At 38.7% G+C, this 18,952-nt stretch overlaps 1 protein-coding gene across 1 annotated transcript in view; it reads right to left on the bottom strand.

Moving 5' to 3' along the window:
* NUDT3 (nudix hydrolase homolog 3) overlaps positions 1-18,952 on the bottom strand; it is a 100,632-nt gene that overhangs the window by 36,912 nt on the left and 44,768 nt on the right. The window contains exons 10-12 of the mRNA XM_090006860.1: positions 11,953-12,200; positions 11,764-11,845; positions 9,917-9,982 (exon numbers count right to left, since the gene is read on the bottom strand). Of these exons, the coding sequence (XP_089862986.1) occupies positions 9,917-9,982; positions 11,764-11,845; positions 11,953-12,200 (396 nt within the window). The remainder of the gene's footprint in view (positions 1-9,916; positions 9,983-11,763; positions 11,846-11,952; positions 12,201-18,952) is intronic.

Here is an 18,952-nt window from a genome sequence, read left to right as displayed (position 1 = left end):
CAATATATGTGAATTGCATAAGTGTGATGTTGTTACTGATAGTGCAAGTATTGGACCAGTTGTCGTCAAAGTGGCCAATTGCTACTGCTTTGACTGAAATCTCCAAGTTCAGTTGGAAATCAATTACTTGCTACGACATACATGCTTGCATCCCATGGCACTACATTGTGAAATTCCTCGCTTGAGTTTTCTGTCTTTTGATAACTTGCTTCATATGAGATCCCAGAATAGGAATTCATGCACTATGTTTGCTTATTTTCAGTGGGACATTCAGAGACACAAGAATCCATGCTAGATTGCCTCATAACAAGTCTACAACAAGTGAGGCAAATATACGTGAGATTCACCTCTTTTTCACCAGTCCAAGAAATAAAGTTACATTTTTAAAATATCATCAATATTTCTTACATACATTTGAAATGAAATAATTATCAAAAATTAAAATAATCAACCAAAATAGTCAATTCATGCAAAAATCAGCTGATTTTTGGACCCCTGAATCAAAGCAGTTTGGGCTTGATTAGATTCAAATCAGCCAATTCAGGCCAATTGAATCAATTCTAACATTGACTTAAGCTATATATTTTTGTGTATTGAGATTTAAGAAATAGATGAAATGGTTTTAAGAAGTATGTGTGCTTGCCTTCCATGGTTCTGTGTGAGTCTTAAAGATTTCCAAGTGTTGCTCAGACATGCAAATAGAAACCACAATATAATGACACACACATGCATATATATATATATATATGTGGAGAGAGAGAGAGAGAGATAATGACTCAACATCCTTTACTTAAGTTCAGAAATTTACTAAATTATTTTACTTCTGTCAGTTTCTAAAATACAATTGGTGGTGCCCATTAGGGCTCCGGTTTCGCTCATGGGCCACTCGTGAATGTCACCAAGTTTACAAAATGTCATGAGTTTGAAACCCACACGTCATGTACTTTGCCGCAAGGCTGAAGCTGGTGTACTCCCTAATAGGCAATGGGGACCAGGGGTTTTACACCAATAAACATGGCGATTTAGGTGGTTTTCCCCTGATTATAAAAAAAATTGATGGTTCTTTACATGGTCATCATCAGAAGTGTTGTAATTCTACAGACACCTCACCTTTTTCTTTTTCTATTTTTGAAGGAAAGAGTACACCTTATAATTTGGTAAGGTTAAATCCTACCAAATTACAACACCTCACACTTATTAAAATATTTTAATCTTACTAAATTACAACATAAATTATTTTCTATAAAAACTTGATGATGACAATGCATGCATTAAGCAATATGGTACTTCAAAAAGTTTTTGGGACGAAATAACTTAGTGAACTGCTCAACTTCCACCCAGGGTTACCGGAAGCGCCATAGGACATGGGGAAGCGTGCTTCCCCAAAGCGCATCTTAGAAGCACGAAACATGACGCTTCCAAAATGTGCTGGGAAGCGCCAAAAAAAATAGGAAGTGTGCTTCACAATTTAGGGAAAGTGTGCTTCACAAACTCCGCCTGTGTATAACTGTTTAGTTATACATTGCCGGTCCCAAGCCCGGATAAAGGAGGAGGGTTGTGGTAGGCCTGTGACAGCCAGCATAAAAACTTAGTCATACCCTATGAATATGAACCAATATGAGAATTTTGTTGAGGTGTTCCCTACTGAGCGACGCGCTGTACTCTATAGGCCCGGAGGCAGTGATAAATGGGCAAGGGTTGCTAGGTCGTCGCCCGGAAGCGACGTGTCACACCGGCGCCCGGGTGTGGTGTCAAATAGGCGAGGGTTCCCTCACTTTGTTGGACGGGTGGGGGTAAAGAAGTTAGTCCAAGACCATAAAATTAGGTTAGTCACTTGGAACATAGGGTCTTTAACTGGTAAGTTGGTAGAGTTAGTAGATGTTATGTGTAGGAGAAAGATTGATATTTTATGTCTACAAGAGACCAAATGGGTAGGTGAGAAAGCAAAAGTGATAGAACCTTGGGGATATAAGATTTGGTATACAGGAATAAATAGGAATAGGAACGGAGTAGGGATTGTTATGAGTCGTGAGTTTATAGATAATGTAGTTGAGGTCCGTAGGAAGGGTGATAGGATTTTACTTATTAAATTAGTATTAGGTACGGATATTATTAATATTATTAGTGTTTATGCACCTCAAGTAGGTTTAGATGATTCCATTAAGCGTCAATTTTGGGAAGATTTAGATGGAGTATTACAAGGGATATCTTATGGAGAAAGGCTTTTCATCGGCGGTGACCTTAATGGGCATGTAGGCATTAGTAGGGATGGATTTGAGAGTATCCATGGAGGCTATGGTATAGGAGAAAGAAACGAAAGTGGAGAAAGAATTTTAGATTTTGGTTTGTCCTATGATATGATCTTAGCAAATACTTGGTTTAGGAAGAAGGAGTCTTACCTAGTAACATTTAAAAGTGGGGTTAATATGAGTCAGATAGATTTTTTCCTACTTAGAAAGAGAGATAGGGGTTGTTGCATCGATTGTAAGGTTATACCGGGAGAAAGTGTAACTACATAACATAGAGTCTTAATTTTAGATCTTAGAATTAGACAATGCCGCAAAAGGGATAGACATAGGATAGATCCTAGAATTAAGTGGTGGGCACTGAAAGGAACTAAACAAGGAATGTTTGTAGAGCGGGTAGTTAAGGAAGTTGATTGGTGTCTCGAGGAGGATTCAGAATCAATGTGTAATAAGATAGCGGGTGGCATGAGAAAGGTGGCTAAGGAGGTATTGGGTGAGTCTAAAGGCGGTGCACCGCTAGGTAAGGATACATTGTGGTGGAACGAGGATGTCAAATTAGCTATTAAGGTTAAAAGAGAGTGTTATAGAAATCTAAGTAAGAGTCATGATAATGAGAATTTGGAGAAGTATATGATAGCAAAGAAGGAATCTAAAAAAGTAGTTCGGAACGCGAGGGATAAGGTATATAAGGAGGTTTATAACAAGTTGGATACCAAAGAGGGCGAGAATTATATTTATAGGCTTGCAAAGATGAGAGATAGGAAATCGAGGGATCTGGGTATGGTTAGATGTATCAAAGATGAAACGCATAGGGTTTTAGTCAAAGATGAGGAGATTAAGGAGAGATGAAAATATTATTTTGATAAGCTATTTAATGAAAGTCATGCTCAGGATCTTGGAGACTTGTCCATTCCTTTTCATGAGATGAATCGTGACTTCATGCGCAAGATTCAAAAGAAAGAAATTGCAGAGGCTTTGAAGAAAATGAAATCAAGAAGGGCAGTTGGCCCAGATGGTATACCTATCGAGGCTTGGAAATGCTTGGGAGAGAAAGGTTTAGAATGGTTGACAAATCTTTCTAACAAGATTTGGTGGACAAATAAGATGCCTAATGAGTGGAGGAAGAGTACTTTGGTGCCTCTATATAAGAATAAGGGTGATATACAAGATTGCACAAACTATCGTGGTATAAAACTCTTGAGTCATACTATGAAACTTTGGGAGAGGGTGATTGAGTCTAGGTTGAGGAAGGTTGTCATGATATCGGAGAATCAATTTGGTTTTATGCCTGGAAGATCAACTATGGAAGCTATACATCTTCTTAGACAACTTATTGAGAGAAATAGAGAGAGGAACAAAGATTTGCATATGGTTTTTATTGATTTGTAGAAGGCATACGATAGAGTACCTAGGGACGTTCTCTGGTGTACAATGATGAAGAAAGGTGTTTCTCTCAAGTACATTAGTATAATTAAAGATATGTATGAAGGAGTAGTAACCAATGTCCGCACTTGTGGAGGGGTGACAACCAATTTTCCTATAACGGTTGGGTTACATCAAGGATCTGCTTTAAGTCATTTCCTATAGTGATGGATGAGCTTACGAGATCAATTCAAGAAAATGTGTCGTGGTGTAACGACCCCAATCGAGACCCTTTTAAAAATGCGGAATATTTTTTTTTTCTAAGAGTTGCGGAAACCTTCCCAGAGATCTGGGGTCCTCACAGTTCCACTTTCCATTGGATAGCCCATCCACCACAAACGAAGTTGCAATTATCATCCATATCAACCAACTAAAACTCTTTTATTAATGAGTAAGCAAATTTCAAAGACAAGGTTTTCTTCAACTGAAAGTAAAGTAACAATTTCAGAAATTAAAAGAACTAAAAGACAAAAGATAGAGACACTAAGTCCTCTACTGAAGCCGACAAGCCCAAGTATAACTCATCCATCCCCAGATGCATGTCCAACTTCCCTGTTCACCATTTTCTGTGAAAAACCAACAAAGTAGGGTGTCAGAACTGAAATTCTGAGCACAGCTACTTCTAAAGAAACCAGGTAAGAGAAAGAACATGGATAAGATTTCATGTAGTGATTTGAGTGAGTGCAGATATAAAATTTGCAACATTTGAATATCCATAACTACCAATAATTGCATATACTCACCAGTCAAGAACAGTGTAGCAATGTCACATATCAATAACTAAATAACCAAACCTTTCAGCATGATCTCAGAAAGTAAAGCGTATGCTACCACCAAATGATGTCATGATATCAAGAATGATTCAAACATGCATGATCTAATGCATAACAGAAAAATGCATGATGATGTGCAATGCATGATTTCTTCTGTTATCTTTCATTTATGTTTCATCTTTCCATATGCATGCCCTATTAAATGCACACATCTTTAAGTTCCTCTTTTTAATTACCGTGGCCCGCGGATACACCAAACGGATACAAACCCCGAGGTCAAGTAGGTTCCCAGGGTAGCTTAACACACAATTTGTATTTTATTACTGGGTTCCAACTTAGCCCTCGACCGATATCAGGAAACAGCACCATCCATCGGAACATTAGACATCCACATCTAATGTCGGGGACACAAGGGACACCCCATGCCCACAAGTGTCACTTCCTTGGTACCATAAACTCACAGCTGTGATTAACACACCACTCCCGGGTAAAGTGGCGGGCTCTCCCTAAAACCGTGGCCAGGAGAAGAACCTTAATATCGGGTTCAGGGGCAACAACACACACGGAGTTTTTGTATCCTCACAGTCTCCCCAAGACCGGATATCCAAGATTCTCATACTCCAGATGAGATATCCCAGAATGTAAATTGCACTGTTCTTATTCATTATATTTTTATTTAATTCTATTCTTTAAGTTTGCAACACAATATGCAAAAGTAAAGTGAAAAATCCGCATCCTCCCTTGCGGGGACCCATTCGGGACTCCAGCCCGTATCCACCACTAGAACAGTGTAGTAATATGCCAAATGATGCATTTAGAAACATATGTGAAAGAAACCAAACCCACGGCTCTCCAGGCCGGTGATGGTCCCATAGGCCATCGGTGCATCACATAATAAAACCAACTAGTGTTTCATTTACAACACTTGGCCAAAATGCCAAAAGCATATATATTCATGCAAATATAAACCCAAACATATGCATGTCATAATTCATTCATATGCAATTACAATATGTGTGTTACCTACATCACATATGGATCTTAACCAATCCATGGTTTCCTTAAGTGTGTGAGTGTACATGTACCAATTTACACAATAATCAAGCGTACAGGTTCAAGAAGAATTATTAATAACTGAATCATACTGACACCCATGAGTACCATAATCATAACAGTCAAATGAAAACATAAACCTCCACGACAAGTGTTTCCATACAATCCAATACACAAGCTTTGAAATAACACATGGACTGTAGACAAAAATGTAATGTTCAGCTAGAGACATACAAGCAAGATACATTCCATATGTATAATTTCAGTTTCATGTATCCATCCTCCCTAAACAGTGTAACATGAGCACTATTATACACAACTGAAAATTTTCAGGTTATGTTGCAATAATCCCACGCTACATCTTACAAACTTTGAGCTTAACCACACTCAGGCACCATCTTATGTCAATAGACAGCCTACAGCATCACATTAGGTAATGCATGCAAGATTCTATCGGACTTTAACAGTTCATGAACCTATCAGCAGTATATTACACCATTCATGTTTTCATGGTTCAGGACTTTGTATATTCATTTATGAAAATAGTAACAACATTCGGCTAACTATGAAAACATATGGAAATCAGCCCTGACAATAGAAATCAGGACATGTATATATATATATATGCTGCAGAGACAGAATTAAAACCCCTCTGGCATGAGCAGGTAAAACAGGCATATCAAACATAAAATTTGCATGGTAAGTAGGGCTGACCCTTTCAAACATAATTAATCTAATGCAGGTATACCAGCCACCATTCAAGTTGTTCATATCCCCATTTCAGTATTCGTACAACTCCCTGTTTTACAACAGAATTTTTTTATTCCTATATGGCAGTAACACAGCCCAAAGATAAGTGGGTTCCTAACTAGTCCATTCCCAGCAAAATTTTTATTAAAGCTATTCAGTAAGGAAAAATAGTTTTGTTTTTTTTAAGATACACAAGTTCAATCCCAGCCTTAATGTCAATTACTATTAACTTTAAAATCAGTCAAGTTGGATGATATTTAAAAGCTTTGAGACTACTCATTCATATCGATTATTCTGTCTAAGTTGACAAAAGTATTGGATGCTAATATTAGGCTCAGAAATTTTAGTTCAAAAACAGTAACTATAAGACCACTCCTTCAGGATTCCTTACATATAGATAAACCCTTAACAGGAAAACAAACCCACCTAAAAGATAATGGATCAAAATCTCTGAAATGTATGCAAGGACGTTGTTCCACATGGGTGAAGTATAAAGCACTCTTATTAAAATCAGGGTTGTCGTTCCACCCTAATCAAGTTGCACTCATCTAGAACTTCATTCCAGCAGAGACAGACTATAATTATCAGTTCTGTATGCTCTCAACCCGAGATTCAAGCTTAATATAACAGATGATAATTTAACTTCATGTAAAGGTAAACCCTAAATGTAGCTGATGTGGATAAGAAATCACAAAAAGTACTTTGTACACAAGCAACCATCTAAAGTCTGAAATCATTAATTGACTAAAAAGAATATCCAACTCAAGATTACAGTTATGTACAGTTTTCCTCATGATGATTGCTAAAGCAGTTCATGCCTGAAAGAACAAGTAAAGTGCACAGTGCCATATGGACACACTTTAATTAATAGGACAGCCGATGCATTAAATTTTCATATAGTTGGCTCCCAGCCATTATCTAATACAGCCAAAAATCCAGGATAATCCAACAAATCACCACATTAATACATGCTAAGTATTACAATTTCAGAAATTACACTAAATCAAGAATCAATTACAGAAATAAAATTTTATTTAAATAGAAACCAGAACCACAACCAGAAAACAATCAGATTCCCTCTTTTGTAAATTCATTTACATGCACCATAATCTTCTTTTTATCACAAATCGACCCAGGCTTCCACAATCAGGTTCATCGAGTCCCCAAAGAGGAAACCCCCAACCTGGGGTTGTCCATTTCGGGAAAATCGGGAATCCCATGACTGGGGCTATCCGATACCCCAGTCGAATCCCAAATCGTTGTGATTTAGGGATTCTGCAGGGTGGGATTAGGCAAGAAAAATACCCAAATCCAGTTGGGTTGAAAAAAAATGTTTTCGGTTTAGGGTTAGGCACAGAAACCCCAACCATAGCTAGGGTTCCGAAATGGGGTTGTCAGCTAAACCCCCAAATCGGGTGTCGTTACTACTCAAAACCCCCGATTTTTTTCTCCTCTCGAAAACACACGCACGGAATCGAATCCCTATTCGATCCCTCACCCTATTTCCAAGAAGACCCGTACCTTATTGAAGATTTCTCCGGCGATCAACGGCGGCAATCGCGAAAGCAGGGCCGCGGCTGACGCTCCTCACTGCTGTAGTGGCCTTCGGTGGTGGCTGGTGGCCAAAACTCCACTCACGGCTGTTGTCGTGGTTGTTGGTGGCCAAGATCTCGCCGGCGACCTCCTCTCCTCCGGCGCACGCACACAGACAGAGAGAGCGAGAGAGACGAGGGAGAGAGATGAGGGACTGAGTGGAGAGAGAGAGAGACGAGTGAAGAGAGTCCCCTCTCCACTCCCTCTTATCGGGCAAGACCCCTCCCCCCTTCACGCCGAGATGGGGGAGGTCAGTTACGCCCTGCGTAACCCCCCTTTCCTTTTTCCTGTTAGGCTTTATCGGGTTGCCCCTTTTAAAAAGAATTCGGGTCCGGGTCCGAGCCCGTGACTCGCGATGCTGGGTCCATTTTAATAATAGACCCGATATCGCCTATGAGTGTCAGATCCTCAGTTGGATTCGTGGATCCAATTGTGGGTCTGACCCTCTATACTAAACTTTATTTATTTTTCTTCTTATAAATACTATTAATTATTTATTTAATTAAAAATTACTATTATAAGTATAACTTGACGCCCCTTTGTGGGTTATTTATGGATTCTTTTATGGATCCGATAACGGATCCGAGGCCCAAAATTAGAAAAACACCTGTTATTTTCAAATAAAAATCATAAAAATTGAGGTTATTACACATGGTGTATGTTGTTTGCTGATGATATTGTTTTGATTGATGAGTCTAGAGTTGGGGTTAATGCTAAGTTAGAATTATGGAGACAAACATTGGAAGCAAGAGGTTTTAAGTTGAGTAAGAGTAAGACAGAATACATGGAATGTCGGTTTAGTAAGCAACGAAATAGTGATGGGAGTGTAGTGAAGCTTGGTGAGCAAGAAATACCGGTGGATGATTGTTTCAAATATTTGGGATCTATCATTCAAAAGTATGGAGAAATTGATGGAGATGTAAATCATAGGATAAAGGTTGGGTGGATGAAATGGAATAGTGCAACTGGAGTGTTGTGCGATCGTAGAATGCCATTGCAGTTGAAGGGAAAGTTTTATAGGACGACGATTAGGCCCGCTTTACTATATGGTACGGAATGTTGGGCTACCAAGAGACATCATATTCAAAAAATGAGTGTAGCTGAGATGCGTATGCTGAGATGGATGTGTGGAAATACAATAAAAGATAAAATTCGGAACGAGGAGATACGTAAGAAGGTAGGCGTTGCACCCATTGAAAATAAGATGAGAGAGACTCGTTTACGGTGGTTTGGACATATTCGGCGAAGGCCTAATGATGCTGCAATTAGAAGGATGGAGAAATGGGAAAATATGTTAGTTAAAAGAGGTCGGGGTAGGCCTAGGAAGACATGGATGGAGGTGATAGGAAAGGATATGAATGCTTTGAACCTCACTGAGGACATGGCATTGGATAGAAATGATTGGAGGAAAAGGATTCATGTGGAAGACCCAGAATGATTTTCTTTTTTGGTTCATATCACCGACCCCAATTGTTTTGGGATGAAGGCGTAGTTGTTGTTGTTGTTGTGTGCTTCCTATTTAGGGGAAGCAAGCTTCCCACCCTCGCTTCCCCTTCTTTTTTCATTTTTTTTTGTGTTTTCATTTTTGTTTTTCTTTCTTCTCTTTTTTCGCTTCCCCTCGCTTCCTGTTCGCTTCTCTTCTCGCTTCCGAGACGATTCCTGATTCGCTTCTAAGTCGTCCCGCACTTTCCGCTTCCTACAATTTTGGAAGTGCCTCGCTTCCCGCTTCCGCTTCCCCGACTGGCAACTCTTGTTCCACCTCAAATGTCTCAACATTAAGAACAACAATAAAATACATACACATGCCTGGTTGCACACCAAATTCAAGTAGCTTTTTCCTTTCTTTGTTACACATACATGCGCCCAGACATCTACTGCTGCAAATCAGCTTTCAGTTCTGGTATAAAAATATAGATTAAATGATTTAGCAGAGAAGTAACAAATCATTGGATTTCATAAAGTATATTTTTCCAATTTATGTCAATTTATCCTATGAAGGCAAATAATTAAAAGAAAAAGCCAATACAATGTTATGAGCTCAAGTTAGACAGAAAGGACATCAAAATACATAATATATACCTTGTATCCAAAGAGTGTATCTTCATATGTCTCATACGGACCAATGGTAACATCCAACTTAGAGTCCTACACATATACACATGTCAGCAACAAAAAGATAGCCTGAATTCTTTTTGTGCTCAAATTTAGCTATTACTTTCATTTTTCGCCAAAAGATTAACTTCAGATACCACATGATCATCATTAAGTAGAGTGGACATGCTTAAGAGACAAAAAGGAAAATACAATGAGAATATGTACTACCATTTCATGCAGAAAGAGGGTCCATATGATGTGAGAACCTTACCCATGGTTTATTTCATGTACGTTTGCAGTCTGCTTGAGTGTTTTATGTCAAATGATATCCAATTCAATAATGTATTTTGTAATGTAAATGGTACTTCCGAGAGAGAGAGAGAGAGAGAGTTTTCTAGTTTCCAGGAGATTTTAGCAGGAAGAGTTCTCAATTTTGAAGAATTTCTAAAGAGGGGAGAATATTTGCTTATTTTCAAGGAGAACCTTTAGAGATTATCTATGGATCATAACAAAAGGGCCAGCCAAGTATCAATCTCACAAAAAAGGTCCAACTTAAATATTTCAATCTCAGAAAAAAGTCAGTATCAAAAGGGACAGCCAAGCATGCCAAACTTAAGTGGAAAAAAGGATCTATGTGGTCTTATGTCCCAAATTCAAAGTTGACATTTGATATTGTATGTGGCCAATGACAGGACATCATGCACGTATATTTAAGTAAGCATGAATAGATCAACAAGGAAAAACTGTAACAGTTGGTATTCGCACATCACAGCAAGTTGTAGCTTGTTCATGTTCAATCAGTTCATATGAAACTGCAGGGTATATGCTTAAAGTTTTTCTTTTATATAAAATGGTTTTAAATTAGGCTAATATTCAGCCAAGACAAGCCTAAGTGATTTTTAGCTTATTAGATCTAAGTCTGGTTTAGGCACGGTATGCTTTTCATAGAGATTTCTCAACCTATAACTGAACCAACACCTGACATTACAAAGGTGATCACGTATCGGAGTCATCAGACAGAATAGCATAGTACAATGCTAAGCAAACAAACTAAAGATACTGATAGTTTTGAGATATAAAGGGCAAACTTCTAAAAGACCACCCACAATTTTGGAATCCTGTCCATGACTCCACTTTGACCCATTAATGTGTTTGGGCATCAACTTATGTAGGCCAATCCATCACACAATATGCAAGGATTGGTCACAACATGGCTCAAACTGCAATGCCTTATTTGGTCTACTATTGACCATCGTCACACCACATGTATGGATCAACCAGGAAGTATACATGGCATCTGACTGGTTCCCACATTGGTTAGGAACTTAGGATGATCCTAGGAAGTGAATCCATGCATATGCATATGCCATAGGGCCATTTCATGCACTGAGAAATGAACGTATGCACATACTTAATGAGGCAAGAACAGTTTGAGGTTCTTTCCTATAAACCTCTCCATAGAGGTTCTTCCCCCACCAAGGCATTCCATTATAATTTTATCAAACTTGATAAATATGTGGACCCTACTTGCACATGATTAACTCATAGAAGCATAAAGCCCAGCTTGACTTAAATCACCAAGTTAAATAACTACAATTGATGCCTTCTTAAAAGTCAGATGCATTCTGAAATGCATCTAGTCGCTTGTTCCAGGCTTGCAGCAATTAATCTAAAGCCCAATTTTCCAAGTCAATTATGAAATATTTAGCTTTTACTCTGGATCCTGTAGCACATATCTCAAAGTGCTTTAACTCAAAAAGCATGTTATTCATACTGCTGTTTGCAAGGCAAGCATAAAATTCAGCAAATTGGATAAATGTCAGTTCACTAACCAATTGCATCCAAGCAATGTCAGATTCAAAATAGTCATTTGAAAGGAAAGCATCAGCCTTGGTTCTCAGCAACTGCTTCAAACTAAAGATCAATAAAGATATCAAACACATTAGAATCCATCATCTCCCCATCAATAGCAAAGAACAATAGCAAGTACCAAAGTAATTTCAAGAAACCTGCATTAATACCTGGGAGAATCAGCTAGTTGTTCAGCTTTTCTCAGCAAGCTAGCTGCTTCTTGAAGAAGAGGTTGGTATTCACGGGAATATGGAACAGCATAAAGACTTTGTTCTTTAGAGTCAAAATCAGTAGTTTGGTCATGGGTAGCAGATGTAACATGTAATCTATAGCTTTCAGGCCTCCTGATGACTGTGAAAAAGCTCATTGCAGCTTCTTGTTGGCCACCACTCAAATTGTTTTTCCACAATTCAAACTCCTATGGTAACAAGAAAAGGGAAAAACCACAAAACCTTAAGATATTAGAATGCAGGAAACAACGAGGTTTCCATATATACTTGGGAGCATTCACGTAGCCAGCAGGAGAAGCATTACTCTGCCATAATGACAAGACAGTACACTTGGACCAATGTCAGGTTGTCAAAGAAGCAATAAGAAAATAGAGATTTCTGCAGAATGCAATTACTTGGAAATCTTATAGAAAGCTTATGACTAGCTAAGCACCAAACAATATGAAACAAGGTCTTAATATGTGTGAACAGAAACATTAGTAGATGTGAGAATAGCATTTGAGATGGTGCGCATATTTGGTATAAACTAGCTTGTGGATGCCAGCAGTTTACCATTTCAGGTGAGCATTTGATGATGTCTGGACAACATGAAAGACAAAAGTACATTATTTCACTAATATCTTGGTGTATTTGAATTTTTTATGAAACATGACCTGGTTTAAATGGCAGAATCCAATCAATTTTTTCTAAATTAGAACACATCATAAATAATAATATCCATGAATTCTTTAAGTTCAATGGCTGAGTTGTCCATGAAAGAATCTCTCAAGATATTAAAGATGAGTGTGATGCTGGACTTAGAACAAACTACAATTTAAACCGTACCAATTTGATCATATATAGATAGACAATGTTCATGTACTCATGTTGGTGGTATCTGATGCATACATTGAACACAGCCAACTGTTGCATGATATGTCCAAGAAAATGATGTTTTGTGGTTGACTGGTCACTGGGTATATGTACATGCGAGAGTAGGTTGAGAATAGTCACCATGTTACAGCAATGCATGATTGCTTGGTATGGGTAATTAAAGGCTACTTAGCTTTACCAACTTACAGTACCATCAAAAACAACTATTGCACCAACAATATGACTAGTTTTAGACTGAAAAACATGACAAAAATGCATGGTCGCTAGGACTCTAACCAGTGCATGGTATTTCTGTCCTTGCATTTTGGCAAACCTGATACACAATGGGTCCTAGAAAAACAGCAGTATGAACAACAACATAAACCAGAAAAGATTGTGATCATGAAAAGTATTTGGACCATCAAAACCTTAACATAGGGCTTTAAGTTTTGGGAATATATTCTTTAAATAAGCAAAGAAAGCAATACAGACAGAAGGAATTCTAATTTATACTTCAATGATGTCCCAATTAGACAATGAATAACCATCAATGAAGGACATATAATAATGGGACACCCCCTTGATGAGATAGGAGTCATCTCAGTCATTTTCCAACATCAAAATGAACAAATATCAAATTAGGATTACTTGGCTACTGATCTGGATTAGGCCGCCCCACAATAAACTACTCTTAGAAGGATGTAGAAAATACAGAAATTCATAGACACCAAATAAGAATATCTTAAGGAATTTGATGTCATTTCACTTTTTACCACATCAATTGATGGATACAATCATTATACATGAAATTGAATGCCTGAAAACCAAATGACAAGTGTTTTCTACAATTACATTGAAGCTTGCACTGAAAAGCAATCCTCATGTGAAATTATGACCATACGATGTAGTCGTGATTGCTTGCACATCTGAGGATTTCACCAATTCCTTCAAACCAAATCATGCATCAAAAGTCTTTTTTTTTGGCAAGCTGGGTTAGGCGTCCCCTGCCAATTAGAAAATAAGCTCAATCATTCATTACATACCATTGAGGGTGGGAAACCAATCAGGAGGTTTGTCTTTCCACACCCTACCACCAAAACCAATACCCACTCTTGACAAGCATTGGTGTCTACTTTTTTTCAAAATATTTTAAAAGATATTTTCAATAAAAATCAAGTGTAAACCGCACACCAAATCTAAATAACCGGCCCACACAAAAGTGAAGTCCGGGCCGAACCATAGGGAACGGGATAAAAACAATTATACTAACAAATCACACTCTTTATTGCCTCAAAAATAGAAAAAAATACGAAAGCAAACGCACACAAAGCCTATTACAAAAGCACGAGCGAAAATCAAATTTAAATAGGTTACAACCCGAAAATGATAGAAATGGCCTAATGCCCTAACTATAAAAAATCCAAATATAACTGCGAGCTAGCTTTCTTCAACCTGTGTGCAAGGAACTTTAGTGCGTCCACTTCAACCACCTTGTCCACCTTGGTGCTCATCGAGGCCACTACCTTCAATCACACAAAACGGAAACCCAAAAGGAAAAACTGTTTCTATATTATGTTAGTGACCCGACAAAGACTCAACTGCACTCAAAACTTAATTTTAGGTACTGATTTTCTAACGAAAACCAGCACCTGACACATACAAAGCAATTCAATTAAGACACCAAAAACTCACCAAATACACTCCAAGACACTTAATTAAAAAAAATAAAAATAAAATTAATTTCCAAAAATCACTGCAACTAAAACCGGAAGTCGGATTTCTGTAGGGCCAGAAAACTGGCTTCAGTATAATGGCCATCAAATCCCAACCCCTGGTCGGACTGAGCTGAAATTTAGAGGAAAAAATCTAGACACGTACAGCTAACACATACTAAAATTTCAGCCTTAAAATCCTAGATCGGCCGGAATAATCTATTTATTAGACCAAAAAAACCAGAACCGGAGGTCGAATTTCTGCAAAGCCAGAAAATCGACTTCGGTAAAATGGTCATAAAATCCCAACCCCTGGTCGGATTGAGCTGAAATTTAGAAGGAATACTCTAGACACATATAGCTAATACATACTAAAATTTCAGCCCTAAACTCCTTCTGAATCAGCCGGAACAATCTGTTTATCAGATCGGAAAATTTAGGTCTGACACAGAAAATCCGACCAGTGAAAAAAAGAGTTTTCCAGCAAAAATAAAAATTCTAAAACATAAAACAATGATCATAAACAATCCTAATACACAAAAATCCCAGATAATAGATCTAAATATGCAAGAAAAATAAAAATGAAATCTGACCTACATGCAAGACACCCTAAAAATCTAAAGACGATGTAGAAGGAACTTAAAGGCAGCGGTTCCCGATTTTGAATTGGGTTGAGAAAAGAGTGGATCTCCCCTATGATAGTGTTGCGTCCTAGAGGTTGCCCACAACGTGATGGGTGATGCCAGATGGCTACTGCACATGTGATGCAGCGGAGGAGACGATGAAGACTTCACGGTATTTGAATCTGATGTGGTTGTGCTTTGCTGTCACGTGAAAATCCCCACACAACCACGTTAAGGGACTGTCACTGGTACGATGCGCTTTGCTGAGATGGTTGGTACGCTTCTCACGAACGTACGATGTGCAGTGATAAGAGAACAGCCACCCCAAAAATGATGGTGTTGTATTGTTTCTTTTTTTTATTTCAATGGAATCCAAATGAACAATGAGATGAATAATAAACCGGATACCATAAAGAAAGGGAAATGAGAAACATTCAAAAAGGAGAAAACTTAATACTGACAGAAGAAGACAAAGAGGGGAATAAAAGATATGCTGAAAAGGAAAAACTGTCAGAAGGAAAAAACTGCAAACAAAATAAAGAATCAAAGAACTGCAATAAGGGAAAAGCTGCTGGAAGTTTCAACGTTCTCTGCCCTCCTCACGAAACCCTAGGCAACTTATTTAAAGGGCTTCAGTTTAGATTCGGGTCTCGGGTCCAGACCCAGACCCGAAACAATGCCTGGGTGTTGTTGGGTCATTCTCCCCGGGTTGGGAAGAAGTCGGCTCCGACGACTTGTTGTCACCACACTGTTTACAATTCCATCTAAAAGTTTGGCCAAGTTTTGGGCATGAACATTTAAAAAAGTACATTCCGCCTAAGATAATGTAGCGCTCAACAATATTCTTTGCAACTTGTAAGTGATCGAAACTCCTTCCCATAATCGCCACAAGGTATGTAAAGAGATCTAGTAGCTGCAGTGCCATTGAAGTCGCTTGAATCACTGTGGCTCCCCATAGTTGCATACTGTCCTCCAGAAAAAAAAATCATCAGATGATTCACCCCATAACTTATGAAAAAACTTAGCCAGCTCATTTGCAAATGGATTGATTCTATCACCAAGATGTTCAACCATCAAAGATACCAAGTTTGAAACTACCACCTTCAATTCAAACATTTGCACCGCTCCAAACAACTTGAAACACAGACTCCAACACATTTGGAAACAACCAGAAGGACCTAGTTCGTAATAATTATCATCATCAATAAGAGAATACAGCGACCAAATTGTTGCAAGTTCAACTGCTAGATCGTTATCCTGGAGCAAGATAATCAAAGCATACCACACTGGTTTCCTTAAGCCGCCTTTGATCTCTGAAACCCATTTTCCAAAAATCCATGCAACTTTTCGATGTATAATTCGCTGATTAGGATGGTTATTTGAGAGTTCAAGAGACAAAGCCCCTTCATACCAAGTCTTGAATCAGTGATATTTTGACAGTTCGTGATATGTATGTCCAGCAGAACCATAGGCAGCTTCCTTGAGAAACAAGGCAGTCGGTATTTCAGGTTCTATTGATGAGAATCCAATCATTGCTGCGTGGATCCTCTGATTCGTCTGGAGCGGAGGAGGCAAATCGGAGTGGGGAGGGAGAGCCGAATTCGGACCTTTGTCTTGTACAGGCTGAACGTGCATCGGCTGAGGGTGCATCGGCTGATCTGGGTCGACTGTCGCACCTTCAATGAGGACGACAGCATCATCGGCCACTCCCGAACCCCTTTGACGTGTAGTCACCGTGTACGGCTCCATCCGCGACTCAATGACCGCGATCCGAGTTTCGATCCCATCGAGTCGTTTCGACATGTTGGCCACGTCCCGGCTGACACGCAGCAGATCTTCGTTCATTTGGGTCATCATCTCCATCATACGTGACATTTGATCTTTCATACCGGCGTCCTCCTGCTCCTTTCCGGTTACCGGATCGTTCCTCACATTTGGCAGCATGCTGCCAGCGACGGAGGATACTCGGTGCTCTGATACCATTTTGATACAGCGGAGGAGACGATGAAGACTTCACGGTATTTGAATCTGATGTGGTTGCGCTTTGTTGTCACGTGAAAATCCCCACACAACCACGTTAAGGGACTGACACTGGTACGATGCACTTTGCTGAGATGGTTGGTACGATGCTCACGAACGTACGATGTGCAGTGATAAGAGAACAGCCACCCCAAAAATGATGTTGTTGTATTGTTTTTTTTTTATTTCAATGGAATCCAAATGAACAATGAGATGAATAATAAATTGGATACCATAAAGAAAGGGAAATGAGAAACATTCAAAAAGGAGAAAACTTAATACTGACAGAAGAAGACAAAGAGGGGAATAAAAGATATGCTGAAAAGGAAAAACTGTCAGAAGGAAAAAACTGCAAACAAAATAAAGAATCAAAGAACTGCAATAAGGGAAAAGCTGCTGGAAGTTTCAACGTTCTCTGCCCTCCTCACGAAACCCTAGGCAACTTATTTAAAGGGCTTCAGTTTAGATCCGGGTCTCGGGTCCAGACCCAGACCCGAAACAATGCCTGGGTGTTGTTGGTTCAGTGATGCCTGGGCCTGCTCTGCATCAACATGAAACTCACGTGGAGAGGAAGAAGGAAGATGAAAGAAGAAAGTGGGAGAGAGAGTTCCCCACGTTAAGAAATAAGAGGAGGAAAAAGAGGGGGGGGGGGGGGCAACTCCTAAGGAGAAGAACCCCTCTCCTTAGGTTTCCTAACCTATTTATAATGATAATTTAAAAAAATAATTTCTAAATTTCTAAAAACACTTCTAGCATTCTTATTTTTAAAAACACTCAAAAGTAGTACTTATTTTTAAAACTACACTACAAATACCATTATTTCATAACAATTCCAAGGTAGCGCCCCCTATGGAAGGCTATTTTAGACTTTTTAACCTTTGCCCTGCTAGATTTGAGATTGGAGCATGTAAGATTTGGATCTTGACTCCGGATCTTCGTTCCAACTGCTTTGCAATAACTCTAGAATGCTCGAATTGCACCTGATTTGGACGAAATTCGCACCAAAAACTCCTTGCACACAAAAACACCAAAATTCCTCAACCATGGGTATTTTAACATTAAAATCAATGAAATTAATGCATACATTGTATAAAAATACATCTAATTTATGCATGATCAAGCATCAAGCCATATAGTTGATATCCTTATCCACATGAATCCACTGAATTCCCTCAAAATGACAGCAGTCCATTAACAGCAGCAACAATATCTCTATGAAATGACTCAATTATCACCTTCTGATTCTTGCCATCATACCCTCACGAAAGTGGTATGTAATGTTTAAATCAGTATGTTACAAAAAAAACCTTGTAATGGTGCATTTGTCAGACATGAGGGTTGATCCATTGTTTAAAGCTTTCTAAACTGCAGTTGATTTCAGCAATCAGACTCCCTGCAAGTCAATAGAGATTCATATTTCTTAGCTAACTGAATGCACTCAGTTGAATACAACTAACAGATTTTTCAGACTTTCCATTGGAGAAGTTTGACAAAACTTTGAATCACTTTGGCATAGATGCTCATCTACATCTCTAATTACTTTGAACTGAATACCAGGAAAGCAGCATTATCATGGCATGTTATCCTCGATGAGCAGTGTTAAAGGGCGCATTTTGATTTGAGTAGTTAACCTGGAGGAGTGACACAGAACAAGGTATGCTACCAATCTCTATGGAACATATCAAAAATGTGCACTTCAAGTTCGACAGCTCACAAGTAAATCACAGATGAGGT

This window comes from Nuphar pumila, chromosome 5 (genome assembly GCF_984573655.1).
Source record: "Nuphar pumila chromosome 5, dmNupPumi1.hap1.1, whole genome shotgun sequence".
Classification (NCBI taxonomy): Eukaryota; Viridiplantae; Streptophyta; class Magnoliopsida; order Nymphaeales; family Nymphaeaceae; genus Nuphar; species Nuphar pumila.
Note: the sequence above shows the minus strand (reverse complement) of the source record. Positions and strands in the feature narration are given on the sequence as shown.